Here is a 15,446-nt window from a genome sequence, read left to right as displayed (position 1 = left end):
ATTAAGATATAAGAGTTAGCCATTAAGAAGCTAGAGCTAATGGGCCAGGCAGTGATTGATTATTTCTGGGCTAAGCAGCTGGGAACTAACTATCGGACTCCAACAACTACCCTTCCCTGGGATGTCCCTGCCCCCACGGAGCAGGCTAGCCATCACTGCAGCTCCATCCGCAGGCTGGGGCGTGCTCGTGGTCACTCTCCAGGCAGCAGCACTCCATCTACCATTGAGCTGCAGCCCCAGCCCATTGTCAGACATCCTAGAGAATTCTCTCACCATTGTGCTGTTTAAAAAAAAAAAAAAGTCAAGTGGATGTTCTGGATTTATACAAAGGCGAGAAAAAGACTAACGTGCAGAATTCGTGCTGTGTGATCCCATTACAGCAAACAAAAGACAGGAAGGGAACGAACGTGAACTGTCAGTCTCAATGACTGTGGCAAGCCTGGAGAGGTCTGGCAGTGTCCCTGCCTACTGTGAGCAGGGCGGTTATCTCAGAGTACAGAAACAGGGAGGCCTCTGCGTGCTCACTTCCTCACAACCCTGCCGCTGTGTTGTGTGAGACGCAGTTTAAAGGCACCCATCGGTATCCATGGGGCACCAAAGGGGTGAAAACACACAAGGCCGATCTCTGAGAATCCACCACTGAAGAAGCCTGGCTTGGGCCTGTGAGGTGGAAACAAGCTTGGGTGAGAGGTTGGGGGGCGGAGGATGTGTCCCAGCTCTGACCACGGGACACATGTTCATAGGAGCCCAATGGGAAAGCATTGTGAAGAACTTCCTGAAGGACAATGGGCTGAAGTGTTGGAGAAGGTCTGCCGCTGAGGTGGCACAACACCCCCTTCTCCCGCCCTGCACACCCCGTTTGGAGGGTTCAAAAGGAGGGGACAGCATGGCTCCACACAGCTTCCCCAGAGCACCTCATAGTACACGACTCTACTGCTCTGGCCTTCCTTTGTTTCTCAAAGAACCTGCTTGAGGGCTGGAGAGATGGCTCAGTAGTTAAAAGCACTGACTGCTCTTCCAGAGGACCCAGGCTCAATTCCCAGCACCCACATGGCAGCTCACAACTGTCTGTAACCCCACTTCCAGGATATGACACCCTCACACAGACACACATGTAGGCAAAGCCCCAATGCACATAAAATAAATCTAAAACAAACAAACACGCACCTGCCTGAGGAGGAAAGGGCTGAGAAAACTATCTAAGCCATTTCTAACGGGGTAAACAGAGGCCCAGAGGGATGAAAGCGACTTGCTTAGGGGGACATCGGTGGCCAAGGATGAAGGGCCCTCAGCACACCCACAGCACCTCGGGTTCTGGGTGCCCTCGCGCCTGCACACCTGTGGCAACAGTACTCAGGACTGTTCCTGTTCTCACTGGAGAGTAGCCCCAGCAGCAGCCACCCAACCCCCCTCCCCCCTGGGCCTTCAGAGGGTGCCTTCAGCCAGGCGGCCACAGAATGTGTAATTCCTGTCCAGAACAAGAAGCAGATGCCACGGGTTCCTGGCTCCTGACCCTGTCTGAAGGGCATGCTCCCATGCCCTGGAAACGCTTTCTTTAGGGAGCGGAGATCTGCAGTCCGTATCCCTCAGAGGAGACTCTTTCCAGGTCAAATGTCAGGGTCTCTCTAGAAGGATCTATATTGCCACACGGAGACATCCAGCCAGCCTTCTGGAGAGGCTGCCAGGCTCTAGGCCCTCCCTGTGGCAGGCTCTAGGCCCTCCCTGTGGCAGGCTGGGATGTTGACGCTGCAGTTATTTCACAAGGGCGTCAGCGGGACCTCTGGACTCTCCATCCAAGGGTGGGGACCTGTTAGCTTCCTTAACAGCAGGTAGGTTAAGATGCGAGGGTAAAAAGGCCAGGGAGATAATGCTACCTAACCTTCAATGTCCACGGCCTGGGCCAGTCTGGCACAGTGAGAGGCATGCCACTCCATCAAAGGCCCACGCCTCCTGCAGGGTGGAGGAAGGGCTGGGAAGGACTGGGGTCCCTGGTTTCTGTGATAGAGTACATATATGCAAGGAGACATGGAACTTCTTAGGATCACCGAGAGAATAGATGAAAAAGGGGGATCCTAACTATTGCCCAACAAGATACTGAAGTGGGGAGACAGAGGGGAACACGGCACCTACCCACACATGCAAGTGGGTAGGAGCAGCCTCTGCGGAGCAGCTGCCTTCTCAGGTGCCAATGTCTCCAAGTGAGAGGTCGCAGGCAGCAGGCAGTGTTCCTGTCCTCTGGCCCTCACCTTCTGTTCTCCAGAGCTCTCCTTCCCAAAGGGGCTTCCTGGCTCCATCATCCACTTACCCATAGGCCATGCTGTCTATCAGCTCCTTGGAGCCAAGGCGCTCACTGTTTACTGAACACCCGGCTCTGCTGAGTCATTTAGGGCTTCGGGACTTAGTCAGTGCTTGACTTAGCGCATCGTACAACTTGGCCTGGCTGGCAGGCTTCTAACCTGGCTGCCATCACACAGCTCTCAGGGGCCGCAGCAGCAGCTGCAGCAACGCTCCACATTGCCACCCACTGCCCTGGGCACACTGGGGCCTCTCCCAAAGATGGAGTCTCCCAGTTTTTCAGGCTTTTGCAGAGAAGTCCTTTGAGGCGTAAGACCAGCTGCCAAGTATATTTTCAGAAAACAAAGGGGGTGAAAGGGCACAGTCTAGCGTCTAGCACCGTGACCTTGAACCATGCATGCATTTGTCCTCGTCACTAGCTCAGTGACCATGCCTGGACTGCTATGACCTCAGCTGAGACACTGATGTAGATCCTGGGAATGGAGGAGACACAGTGTGATTCAGATGATGGTGGCAGCGGGGGCTGGGGTGGTGGCTCAATTTGTTTCTGCACAATTGCCAAGTCTATGTACTTACAACTGTGCCCAAATTGTACGCCCAACCTCCTTCCTGTATGGCAGAAGACTGATGAACGAGGAGGTAGGCGAGGAGACAGACAGAGGTTGTAGCTCATTATACTCTGTGTATGTGTTATGTGCACCCACGTGTGTGCGGGAGTGCAAATGGTTGTTGTACAGAGCAGTTTCCCTCAGTCCTATTCCAACGCTCCCTTTCTGCCTACAACGTGGACCACGCTGCACATGAGGGTAACTGGGCCAGTCAAGCTGGGATCCACTCGCCTACCAACCCTATGGCAGGACAAGGCACACTTTATGTTGGGGTCCTTTTCTATTCAAGAATATCTCCTAGGGAAATTGTCGAGTATTGATGAAGACCGTCATGCTAGTACTGGTCACTGTCATACCTAATAGCCAATGGCTGGAATTCACCTTCGTCTGATAACTTACCATACCCACTCTGTAAAACAGTAATAAAGAAGCAATAACTAAGACACGGAAGTGTGAAAACGTGAGAAAAACGCAGTGGGTTCTCTGCCAAAGGATGAGAGCGAAGCCTAAGATTACACCAGCCGGTCCCAGCGGGAGCTGCCACAGACGCGCTAGGTTGAGTGGCACAGTGACATTCCAATCTGAGTGGCCACATGCGAAAAGGACACACACAAACCAGAATAAAAAAGCAGGAGCAGGGCGACCCATCACAGCTCTCATAAAGGTACAGCTACAGCCACATGAGACCAATGGCTCCCGGCCTGGCTGGCTGCTCCGAACCCCCTAAAAATGTCATAAAGATTTTTACAATGGGGGAAAGGATCAACATCACAAAGGATTGTTTTATTTTGTTCCTGAGTGGCAGGGCTATGCAAGACATTCTTCCCTTCTTTCTGTTTTTCTCAGAGCCTGCACACAATGGATTTAGCTTTAAGCACTAGCGGGTTAGTCTTTTACATTTTAGAGACTCGACCTGTCGAGGCACAGCTTCACATGGTTGCTACGGTAGCTCCATGGACATGTGATCAATGAATGGCCAGTGTGGTCAGGCTGTCCCAGTTTATGAGGCACTGGCACCTGGGGCACTTGCTGTAGCCACAGGTACTCTGGGTTCCTACTGGATGCTGCTGTTCCTCAAAGCCCATACCATCCTCTCCCCCTTCCCAAGAACAGAGCATGTAGCCCCCATATCTTAGCCATGTGAGCCTCGTTCTCAAGGTTTGGATGTGACCCCTGCTTGTCCCCACTTGTCTGTTCTTGGCCTGGGTCTTGCTGCATACCTGCACCACCTCGGGCCTCACGTTGAAGATATACAGCCAGTCAGTGAAGCGCGGGTAGCTGTTGAGCTCGGCAGTCCTGTCACTGGGGGTCACGCTCAGCTTGCACTGCCGCTGCTTGCAGATGTACCGCACCAGCTTCGCCTGCAGGAAGTCCAGCAAAGACAAGGTTACCTTTATGGGTGGCACAGGTATGTGGCAGCCATGTGCCCTCTGAAAGAGCTCAGGCAGGAGCCAGCAGGGGGCAGGGAAACCCTCGCTGTCATTTATGGTGAAGAAACGCTACACGGGGAGAGGAGTTAAGATGGTCTGGTCCCAAGTATGGAGTCCCTTCACTGAGGCTGGCTAACCACACTGCCTTCAAGACCAGCTCCTCAACAGTATTCACAACAGCAGCCAGATAAACAGAAGCCAGCCTTCCTGCTTGGGGCTCAAATATGGCTAACTGATAACAAGGAAAGGGGGAGGCTTGCAAAGATAAGCAAGCTTCCAGCTGTGATTCAGACAGCCTGGGTTGGGGCAGAAGGTTTCCCCTGGCTCTGTGATGCTGGACAAGTCATTTATCCTTCCCCTCCTCAGAGGCACACGCGCACGCACACACCACACACGCATATACACACAGATGAGATGGGAACAAGCAGTCAGCTCATCACTGCACAGAAAGCACAGATGTTAGCAAATTCCAGACCCAGGGGAAGAATGTCCAAAGCTTTCAAAAAAAAAAAAAAAAACCCTCAAGCCTCAAGGAAGATAAGCCTGAACAAGGACGGACTGACCCGGGTCAAGCAGAGAGCTCAGAGCAGCACTGAGGGACATAAGGGCAGAGGCAAGACACACAAGGAAGGCACAGCTCAGACAAGCTTGAAAAGGAGGCTCTTCCAGCTGAGGCTACCCAGCAGGCTCAAACAGAAGGGAGCATGCCACCGTCCTCCAAGAACACCAAGGAGAGCAGCTACCTGGTTTGGCTAAGCCAGTGGCATCCATGATCTTATCTGAGACCAGACTCTAATCTTGCAACTCTCAGTGTCCCTCCCCCCAAAGGCAAGCACCATCTAAACACCAGACCCTGTCACTTAGACACACTCAGGCCCAGACAGTTTGGCTGTCTAAGTAATGTATCCCCTTTCCCATCACCATAAAGATCCCAATGTGCTTCTCAAGAGCTGGATGACATTTTAATCTAGTTAACATGCACCCAAAAAACTGTAAATATTGGTTGACCAGATGGCTCAGCGGGTCAAAGCACTTCTGTTACCAAGACTGATAAACTAACCCTGAGTTTTACCTTTGGGTCCCACATGAAGGAAGAAGGAAACAACTTGTCCTTCGACTGTCCCATGTGTACTATGGAGTACATGCACACATGCACGCATGCTCACACACACCCCACAGAGAACATTTTTTTTTTTTTGTTTTTTGTTTTTTGAGACAGGGTTTCTCTGTTGCTTTGGAGCCTGTGCTGGATCTAGCTCTTGTAGACCAGGCTGGTCTCGAGCTCACAGATATCCGCCTGCCTCTGCCTCCTGAGTGCTGGGATTAAAGGTGTGCGCCACCACTGCCTGGCGAGAACAATTTTTTTTTTAAAGCTAGAGAACTGAGGAAAATATCTGACATCAACTATTCCACACACACGTGCCCACAAGAATACATACACACACATGCACAACACATAGACTAATTTTTTTTTTAAAAAAATATGGTTTGGCTCCACCAATAACCCCCAAAAAAATCCTCTCCTCAGCCCATCCAAGAGTCACTCGCCCTCTCACAAGGTCCCAAATCATGCCAACCAGTGTCAGGAGGGTTAGCAGTAACAGGAATCATTGGTAGGGGGAAAACGGAGTAAAAATAATCCACTCAGGTATATGGTTAGGATGTTTGGTAAAAGTGCTTTCACAGGTGAGCACAGGATATCCCTGCATCCTGTTCTGATGCCCAGGGCAGACAGTACTAACCACACTCCTCACTGAGCCCAGAGCCCAGGATATCCCTGCATCCTGTTCTGATGCCCAGGGCAGACAGTACTGACCACACTCCTCACCGAGCCCGGGATAGCCCTGCACACTGTTCTGATGCCCAGGGCAGACAGTACTAATCACACTCCTCACTGAGCCCAGGACATTCCTGCACCCTGTTCTGATGCCCAGGGCAGACAGTACTGACCACACTCCTCAGTGAGCCCAGGACATTCCTGCACCCTGTTCTGATGCCCAGGGCAGACAGTACTGACCACACTCTTTGTTGATTAGTCTCCCAACCCCCAGTCTATTTGCTATTCTACCAGGAAACCTAAGATCCTGAAAAGATTTTCAGGGCAAAGTTCACAAATGTCATTGCACAGATGCCACTTTTACTGTGCAGACCTAAGTGGGGACACACCCATCCTTCCCTTAGGCTCGGATTCATTCTTTACAGTATAAGCAGAGGCAAACTCGAAAATCAGAGCCCCAAACCATCCCTAGCTTGTCTGCATGCCACCCCACCATGCCTACTGCTTTCCTGGTTCCCTCACCTAACAGCCGAATACGTGCCTCCCAGAGGAACAGGTCCCAGCTCAAATCTGCCACTTACTGGTGGGTAACCTTGAGGAAGTTCATTCCTTTCTCTGAGTCTTAACTTCACTCCTCTAACCCCCCAAGGAACTAGCTTATCCTGAACGAGGATATGGAATCCCCACAAGTAACACATTCGGTGCCCCTACTCTACATGAAGGCAGGGCCTGCGCCTCTCACTGACTTCTGCCCCCTCGTGCTGGGTACTGCACCTGGGTGTGGCACATGCTCATAAATGGCTGAAGACGGAAGGAGGACAGAAACGCCAGGGCCCTATCCTCAGGATCTCACCCCTCTCCCTTTTCCACACTAATGGAAGAGGCGAGGCCCCTAGGGTTAACAACAGTGTTGGTAATGCCCATCCATCCCAGTGTGGCTTCATGCTGGACCTCTGGGGATGATCGGTGACGCAGCTGTCTTACACAGGATTTCGGCTGTGACCAGCTAATGCAGGGAAGTACCACCCCGGCCTCGGCCTGAGCCAGCCTGTGGGTCTCCGGTTCTGCGTGTCCGCCCTGTTCAGCCACTCACTCATATTTGTGCCAGTGAACCTCTGGCCAAGAATCCTTGGGCCTGGGCTAGGTTTCCACATCCCTTCCTCCAGGAAGCCTCTTGGCCCTTGCCCAAATGGATCTCAGTCCTTCCAGCTTCTCCACCTCCCTTCCTTTGGTATGAGTTCTGCAGAGCCAGGTCTAGTCTGCATCTCTGATCACCCCTAGAGCCCAGGAGCCCAGTACACTGCAGGTTAAAAAAAATGGTGGTGTGCACCTTACTCCCAGCATTCAGGAGGCAGAGGCAGAGGCAGATGGATCTCTGAGTTTGAGGCCAGCCTGGTCTACAAAGCAAGTTCCAGGACAGCTACACAGAGAAACCCCCCCAAAACAAACAAAAGTCAAAAAACCTCCTTCGCAGTGTGGCAATGGACCTCCCAGCTGCATTCACTCCGCTCTGCCGTCAAACTGTGCCCCAGTCTCATCTTGTTCTAAAAGCTGTGGGGATCTGGGCTAAATATCCCAAGCAGGCCATGGGCAGGACTGTGTAGAACTTACAGTAACCCCTCATTACACCCAGACCACAGCTCATACTGCCAGTGAGGCCCAAGCTGAGGATCAAGCCCCTGATGCGCTGTGACTGCTGGCAGCTCTGGGGTCTGCTGTCCCCTGTGAACTCACTCTGTCCCAGAGCAGCGCTCACTCCCGCCCTGCACCGAGGGCTCCTGTCACAGGGAAATGGAGCTGCTCTCACTTTTTCTGAAAGTCAGGGCAATCACTGAAGCATCAAATGGCCACTTTCTGAGACAAACCACAGCAGGGCCTGCCAGCCCAGCCCAGCCCAGCCCAGCCCAGGGGGTGCCAAGGGAACTCTCACTGGGGGTATTATTTCCTCTACCACAAACCCCACAAGATCTACATTTTCCGGAATTTAAAAGCACCTGAGGTTCCAGGGAAGTGACCAACAGTGCCAGGAGCCATTAAGATGCTGGCCACAGCGGAGGACCTTGGTCTGCCCACCCCAACACCCTGGGAGTCATTTGCATTAAGAGGGTCTGCCCCACTGTGCTCTGACACACAGCCAGGTTTACAGAGCTGGTAGGCTGCACACAGCAAGCAACCTGTATACAGCAAGCACTCACTAAGCAGCCTGGACTCAAAGAGCTACCTTCTGCTCAGAGCTTTGACAGAGTAAAGACAGAGAAAAGCCCCGGGGCTCAGCTCCAACCTGGGAAGGACAGTGGCACTTGGAGGCTAAGGTTGGTCAGCTGCCATCTGCAAAAATATTTAGAACCATCAAGAAAAACACGAGCCCCACAGCATTATTGTCAGCTATTTGGGCCATCCCTGGAGATCAGTGACGTGAAAAAGGCCTTGTACAGGGTGGCATTCTCATTGGCCTGGTGATGTCAGGCAAACATACTATCCACATGCAAGGACATTCAAGCCTCCTGTTTATCTCTAACACCTGACCCACCTGGTTAGTTCTTTTGTTCCATCCCTGAGGGTGACACTCGGACAGACAGACCGTGGCCCCATGCCACCTCCCCAGTGGAAGGCCTAGATCACTTCATTTCAGTCTTCCCATCTGTCTGCTGCATCCCCACTGGACTCCACTGTCAGTATTTTCTCCAGCACCCAGGACACAGTGAGTGCTCGGGAGACGGGACCCTGTGAGCGTCACTCCAGCTCAGTCAGTAAGGTTGCCTCAGTGAGAAGAGACACACAGACCTCTCTGGTGGATGTCGTCTGAGCCACACTTCATACCTCTGCAAAAACACCTCTTTCCAGAGAGCTGATTCTGCAAATGACATCAGCTCCATCCTAAAGTTGCAGGGCCTAGCAAGGCTCATGAGGTCCCTTCTGTAGGAGACCTATAAACCAGAGATCTGGACTAGCTGAGTGGCCAGATGCCAAGACGTTTGTGGTCCTGACTCTGGCTCAGGTGTTGATGATTGCAGGGCATTCCCTGTGGCCCAAGTCTCCATGTCCAAAAGCAGCGCGGGAGGTTATGTCTAGGGTAGCAGATATGCAATGCTGGAATATACAGGGGCCAACGGGTGCCAGGAGCAGGCTGAGGGAGACACCAGAGTCACTTGTACAGAGGCAGGTTCTCTCGATTATGAAAATCACAAAATTGTGTTAGTACTCAGTTATGAACCTTGACGTAGAAACCACCTCCCCATTTGTACAGGGCCTAACTCTTTCTCTTCCTGGTTTCTCAATGGCACGTCCAGGAAGTAGGGATTTTTGTAGATCCCTGATAAGCACCAAGGGACATCCAGTCATCACCCGACTCCAGACCTAGCCATAACCCTGACGCATCCTTCTCCTACAAAATAAGCACCTGGAACCCAAAACATTACAGACTCTTACGCGCTTAAGGTTCGATTTAGTTTTACTTTATTTTTTGAGACAGGATCTCACTGTGTAGTTCTGGCTGGCCTGGAACTCCCTGTGTAGGCCAGGTTGGCCTCTGTCTCACAGAGATCCACCTACTTCGCCTTCTGAGTGCTGGAATAAAGAGGACACAAATAGGGCCGCCACACCTGGCCTTATTTTTATGTATGTGTACATGTTTGTACCTGTGTACATGAATGCGCGTGGCGGTTTCTGTGAAGGGCAGGACAGTGTCAGGTTCCCTGAAGCCAGAGTGACAGGTGGTAGTTAGGGGCCACCCTACACAGCCCCAGGAACTGGAGACAGGTCCTCCGCCAGTATAGCAAGTGCTCCTAGCTACCGGACCATCCTTCCAGTCCCCTTTACACGCTTTGGGTGGGATGTTCATTTACCCAAAACTAAGCAGCAAACAACACAGCTATGCTGAGATGGGTGCTGAGCAGCTGGCTGGGCTTACTCGCTGGCTAAGGGTCCCCTCCTCACCAGCCTTAGCACAGCGACAAGAACTTTATTGTAATTTCTGGATCACATAGTTAAAGAAATGATCTGGTCTGATGTTCTGCCCCTGAGTCCCGCATAAGCTCCCCAAATACTGACTTCTGATACCCACTTTCTCAGCCTGGCTGAGCTGTGTTGACCACTATACACAGGATGGCCCTGGGAAAGACTTAACTCTCTTGTGACCCAAATCCAGCAATGCCTGCTCTGTAGCAGGCAACAGACATGTACATAAAAGCCACATGCATCCACATGCCTCCTAAATGGGTCTATACATCCCAGCAGACCACAGTCTCTGCTCCGATTTGCAGCAGTCCTTGAGCTAAACTTGATCAGCTCCAAATTTATTTAATGCCTACTCTCCCCTGCCTGGCACCCCCGAACATGCCGAAGTCCTAGCATGTTCTGCAACCTGAACAAAGCAGCTGGACGGCCACGCATCGTCCCTGTCTTCTAAATCTACACAGACTCTAGCCTATAGGCTCTGGCTTTGGATCAGCTCCTAGCTCCCCAGCACCCTGTGTCTTTCCTCCCCCATGTGCAGCAATGCACACACAATAGTGAGTGGATGCCCACAGCAATCCTTGCCAGAGTCAAATCCCTGGCTCCATCTTTCCAACCTATGGAGATCACAGAAACTCTCACGAGCCACTACCCCCAGAACAGCCTTAGTGCTCCTACAGCTGCCGTCCCTCCCTTACCGCCCCTCTGCTCAGTCCTGGGGGTGCTCCCTTCCAGCTTCCATCTCGTCTCCAAAGCTGGATGCTTCTGGGGACTTCCTGCCAACCCAGCTGGCTAAGTACTCTGGCCTGGCTACCAAGGCCAATGTGTTGCAAAACAGTTTCTGGGAATGTAAGGAGGGCTCCGGGGGCCGCCACACGGCTGCTGGCTCCACTAATAGGCATGGGCTGACCGCAGCACTTGGCCCTAGAAGTGGCCCCTTGGCTCTCAATCGAACCCTTCGGGGTCTCGGAAGGGCCGACATTAGCAGGAAAAGGGGAGAGCAAGACAACATCAGCCAGAAACCAAGGGGTGGGCAGAAGAGAGACGCAGCGGCCCCACGCTGAGTATTGTGCAATGACCTTCCCTGGCTGGCTCCTCAGGGAAGCTGCCAGCCCGTGCATTTGTGCAGAGACAGCCTCCCTGCAAGCCTCCCCACCAGCAATCCTGCCTTGACGTCAAACTCCAAGTTGGGGAACTTCAAACAGAAACAAACAAGTCTGCCCCAGACCACAAGAGAAGATGTCCCCAAGGAGGCCGACACTGAGAGCGGCCACAGCTGGGAGCGCCGAGCTGACTGCCCTGTCCTCATCCACCAGGACTGAACTCTGTGACCTACCCCTGCCTGCTCCCTGGCCTTGTTGGCAGGTGTGAGTGCCCACTGAGGTACAGGGATGGGTGCAAGGGACCCTGCCCTTGAAGCGCTCACAAGTCAGCTGGTGTCTCTGTGCAAGTGTCACCGTCTCTGATAATATCACCAGTTCTAACTACCCCGAGACTACGTACTGAAGCCAGGAAGTAGACCGGCTTGGTCAAAAGCACTTGTGGGGCTTGCTGAGAAACTCCAAGTGCAAGCCAGGCAGGGTTGACAGACAGCCAAGGATTCGAGTTCTCAGTGATACCTGCTGAGGCCGTGAGCTTCAACAGGGTTCGTCTGTCCTACGACTGCATCCACCCAAACAACCAGGAGTGAGCCAAACACATTGCCCTTTGGAAAGCAACCTTTGCCTTGAAAAGTCTGTGGGCGATCTGCCTCAAGACTGTTTTCCCAAGGTTTGTTTCCTGCCCCGACTAATTACTAAGACCCCAAACCCTACCCTGTGTGTTCTTAGTGCCAGCGCCCCTGAGGCGCCTCGGAGACATGCTGGGCTAAATCAGAAGAGAGCAAACATCCCCATGTCCTGAAGTGACTGCCCTAGGCAAGAGAAAAGGGTGTCTATCCATCTTTCAGTCATTCAGTAGTCAAACTGCATCCTCCCAGGGTTAGGCATGGTGTCTGTCAAAAGTGGCATGGTTCCCAGGATCCAGCTGAGACAACAGATGTGTCCACAGGCATGCCTGGCTGGGGAACGCAAGAGACAAGGAGGCAGAGAACAGGCGTGCCACCCTCTGAACATCCATGACACAGTAGCCTCAGCGGACACAGGTATGACACCCTCTGAATGTCGCCAACATAGAGGTCTCTGGTGCTTTGTACTTCTGTTGGGAAACTGAGAGAAGGGACAACAGCTTAGGTACAATGCACACAACAAGGCCTTCAGGCACACCTGTGCTCTAGTCCCAGCACCCCCACACAAACAACACGGCTAAAAAATGAGTTTATGCCTCAACTTTGCAGTCACAAAGGCTGGTGCACACACTATGGGAGCTCCAAGAGACTGGCCCAAGTGGGAGGTGCCTGCGATTTCCACAAGGCATCAGAAAGGAGAGCATACCTAAAATGGCTGAGTGAGCCAGGGGTGTGGCATGTACTGAGGGAAATGTGGGGAGGGCATGGCAGTTGAGGACACCCTATGAGCAAAGATGAGCATCACAAAAGCTCTAAAACTGGGGGAGGGGGACAGTCAGAGACTAGATAGGACCAAGAAGAGAGGGGTCAGGACAATACTGGCTCATAGAGAACATTAGAACAATAATTGGTTCAGGACAATACTGATTCATATAGGTCCTAGAAAGTTCTGGAAACTTTTTAGAAGGTCTTGAAAGACCACAGCACTAAAATAGCTATAATCATGCAGGTATGGGGAGGGAAGCACTAGGAGAAATGTGATCATATTTGCATTTCTGAATGATTATCATTTTGGAAACCATGAGGAGAACAGATTGAAGTGGGCGTGGAGAAACCAGAGACAGGAAAATCAAAGAAGCCACCACAACCGGCAAAAGATGAGAACAAACGGTAATTTATCTAGTGGTGGTGTGGGCAGAACGACGAAGCTGATCCAAGAGATGTTTTATTGGCATTTTTACTCTGAAGATAAGCCTTCCTTCTTGCCCGTCCCGGGCACTTCTGGCATACCAGCACAATGGAATGCAGGAAGCTGAAGCACTGGGGCTCACAGCAAACGCGCTAACCATGCGGAGCCCAGTTTGCTGTTTGGTTTACTAGAGCCTGGCACTCTGTGCGTGTTGGGGTGGAGGTGGGGGACCAGCCAGCCTGCAAACCCAACAGCCCGGGTGTCCCCCACTTCTGAACACAGTACCTGCCTCACATCCCAGGCAGAGGGGACCTGTGTTTCCCAGTGCTGGGGGAAGCCAGACAGAGACTGCGTGGATCATACCTGTGAGCGGGGCCAGGCCTGAGAGGGTCCCCATAGCCAGCCTGCCACACGGGTTCTGCCCACTCCTCTTCGCGTCTTTCCCATGGGAACTGCAAAGGCCAAAGGGGCTCACAGCGGCGTGGGCCACAGCTCATGTCTCACTTCCACCTGCTGCCTATGGCTTCAGGCGACTGACAGGCCACCTGACCCTTTACTTCCTCTGTCTTAAGCGAGGGAAGAGGTCTCTGAGCAAACAAAATGTCACTATGAGTTTTGAGCACCTGGCATGCCGAGGGCTCCACAGGTACTCAGTCATGGTTTCCTTCTCTGCAGCCTTCATCACGGGAAAGGCCTGGTAGGGAGACTAGGTGATGGGAGGCAGGATAGACTTCCAATGGCTAGTGCCCAGGCACAGGATCTGGCTTACAGATCTGTGGAGACACACGGCGGCTCTTTGAGGGACAAGACAAATACAGATGAGCGCCAACCTGTACCGTTTACAATCCACTGTGCACCCCAAGGCCCGAATGGTACCTCTGAGTCTGACTTACAATGAGGCCAACGTGAACCCCCCTTCCACCAGTGACATAACCAGCCACTGTGCTGACAGCACTTATGATAACATGTCAAGCCCTTCGTGCTGACTGACAATACTTCACAATGCTTGGAGTGCTCGCTGAATTTCACTGTCAAGCCGCTATTTATCAGAACTTTGCTCCATCTCCACACGTTCCTGCAGCCTGGCCACCCTGCCCCAAAGGAAAGCCTGGCTTTTACCGAGAGACTAAGATGCTGAGTCCCAAGCAGGGTCACTATAAGGAAGGCGGGGAGGGAGGTGGCCTGATAAAACATCACCCCTTTCCAGAAGGGAGCCCATGATGGCCACTGAGGGGCTATTTGATCAGGCGGCTAATGGGAAGGGAAAGGTGACAGAGAAAATAAACAGACGCCCAGGGGAAGGAACTGAAAGGGTGAGGTGATGTCAGCTGTGGGAAGGGAAAGAAATCAAGGCCACCAGACCAACAAGCAGAAGCCAGAAGGCTGCAGGCTGGCCTTCCAGCCCTGAGCCCACTGCAGCTGGGCTCAGCAGCCAGGCATCAGCGGGGCCTCAGAAGGGCTCGCTAACAATGGCGCTACAGAGCTGCAGTAGGAGCGTGCAGGGAGGGCCTGCCAGGAACCCTGCAGGCCTGGACAGCTCACATGACCATTGCTACTACTGGTCAGCTGCCTAAGCACACTCAGTTTCTTTCCTTATCTGCAAAAAGGCGGCGGCAGTGGGGGGCAGAGGGAGCCTTCTTAGCACTAGGCCAGGCAGCCTGACCATTCATAGTTCAGCCACCTTTACCAAGAAAATTCAAAAGGCCTGGGACCTTTGAAGTCTCTAACTAGACACTTAAGGTTCTCAAACATTCTGCTGCGCATTTACTAGTCAAACCTGGCACTCTCTTTGGGCATTCCTTGACAGTGGGTAATCGCAGGGAGGCTGGCCCACCTTGAAAGATGGCTCCCCGGGGCCTCACTCTTCCCCGGAGGTCAAGAGCAGTTCAATGGCCAAGCTAGACAGTATAAAACAGAGTCCTGGGCAGAAAACTCCAACAAACCGTGAGAGTTACCCCGCCATAAGTGGCCTGAGGGAGCAAGCCAAAGTGGCCTTGCTGCAGGGAGGAACCGGGCTGTTTTCTAGGCTTATGCTGGGGTGACAACACACAGACATGTAAGCACACATAGATACAGACATGCGCACTCCCCTGCTACCCCAGAGGCACTCCACCTGGACAAAAAAGGGATGCATGTAAAAGCTAGTGACTGGCTGTTTTGCCTTTCTGACCTCCAGGCTGAACCCTAATTTCTGTCTCTGGGTTTTTATTAACTGTGCTACACCACCCCCATTTCACAGAGACATGAACCACAGACAAGTGGCCATAAATCATGTAGCTTATGCAGGCAAAGGAGGGCCTGCATGAAGGCAGTGTGTGGTGGCATTTCAATTGTATTCTAGTAAATAAAGACTGCCTGAAGATCTGAGAGTAAAACAGTCCCACTGCTCAGCCTTACAGACCAGGTTATGGTAACACACACCTTTCATCTCAGTTGTTATAGAAACCAGGTGGTGCATGCCTTTAAT

General features: G+C 52.4%; 1 protein-coding gene across 5 annotated transcripts in view; it reads right to left on the bottom strand.

Annotated features, from left to right (window-relative positions):
• The window catches only part of Ksr1 (kinase suppressor of ras 1), a 142,577-nt gene that overhangs the window by 64,390 nt on the left and 62,741 nt on the right, over positions 1 to 15,446 (bottom strand). For all 5 annotated transcript variants that reach the window (XM_038328671.1, XM_038328674.1, XM_038328672.1 and 2 more), the window contains exon 2: positions 4,124 to 4,264. In XM_038328671.1, coding sequence (XP_038184599.1) covers positions 4,124 to 4,264 — 141 coding nt within the window. The remainder of the gene's footprint in view (positions 1 to 4,123; positions 4,265 to 15,446) is intronic.

Source organism: Arvicola amphibius, chromosome 4 (assembly GCF_903992535.2).
Source record: "Arvicola amphibius chromosome 4, mArvAmp1.2, whole genome shotgun sequence".
Lineage (NCBI taxonomy): Eukaryota > Metazoa > Chordata > Mammalia > Rodentia > Cricetidae > Arvicola > Arvicola amphibius.
The sequence above is the reverse complement of the archived record's forward strand: the minus strand, read 5'-3'. Positions and strand labels throughout refer to the sequence as shown.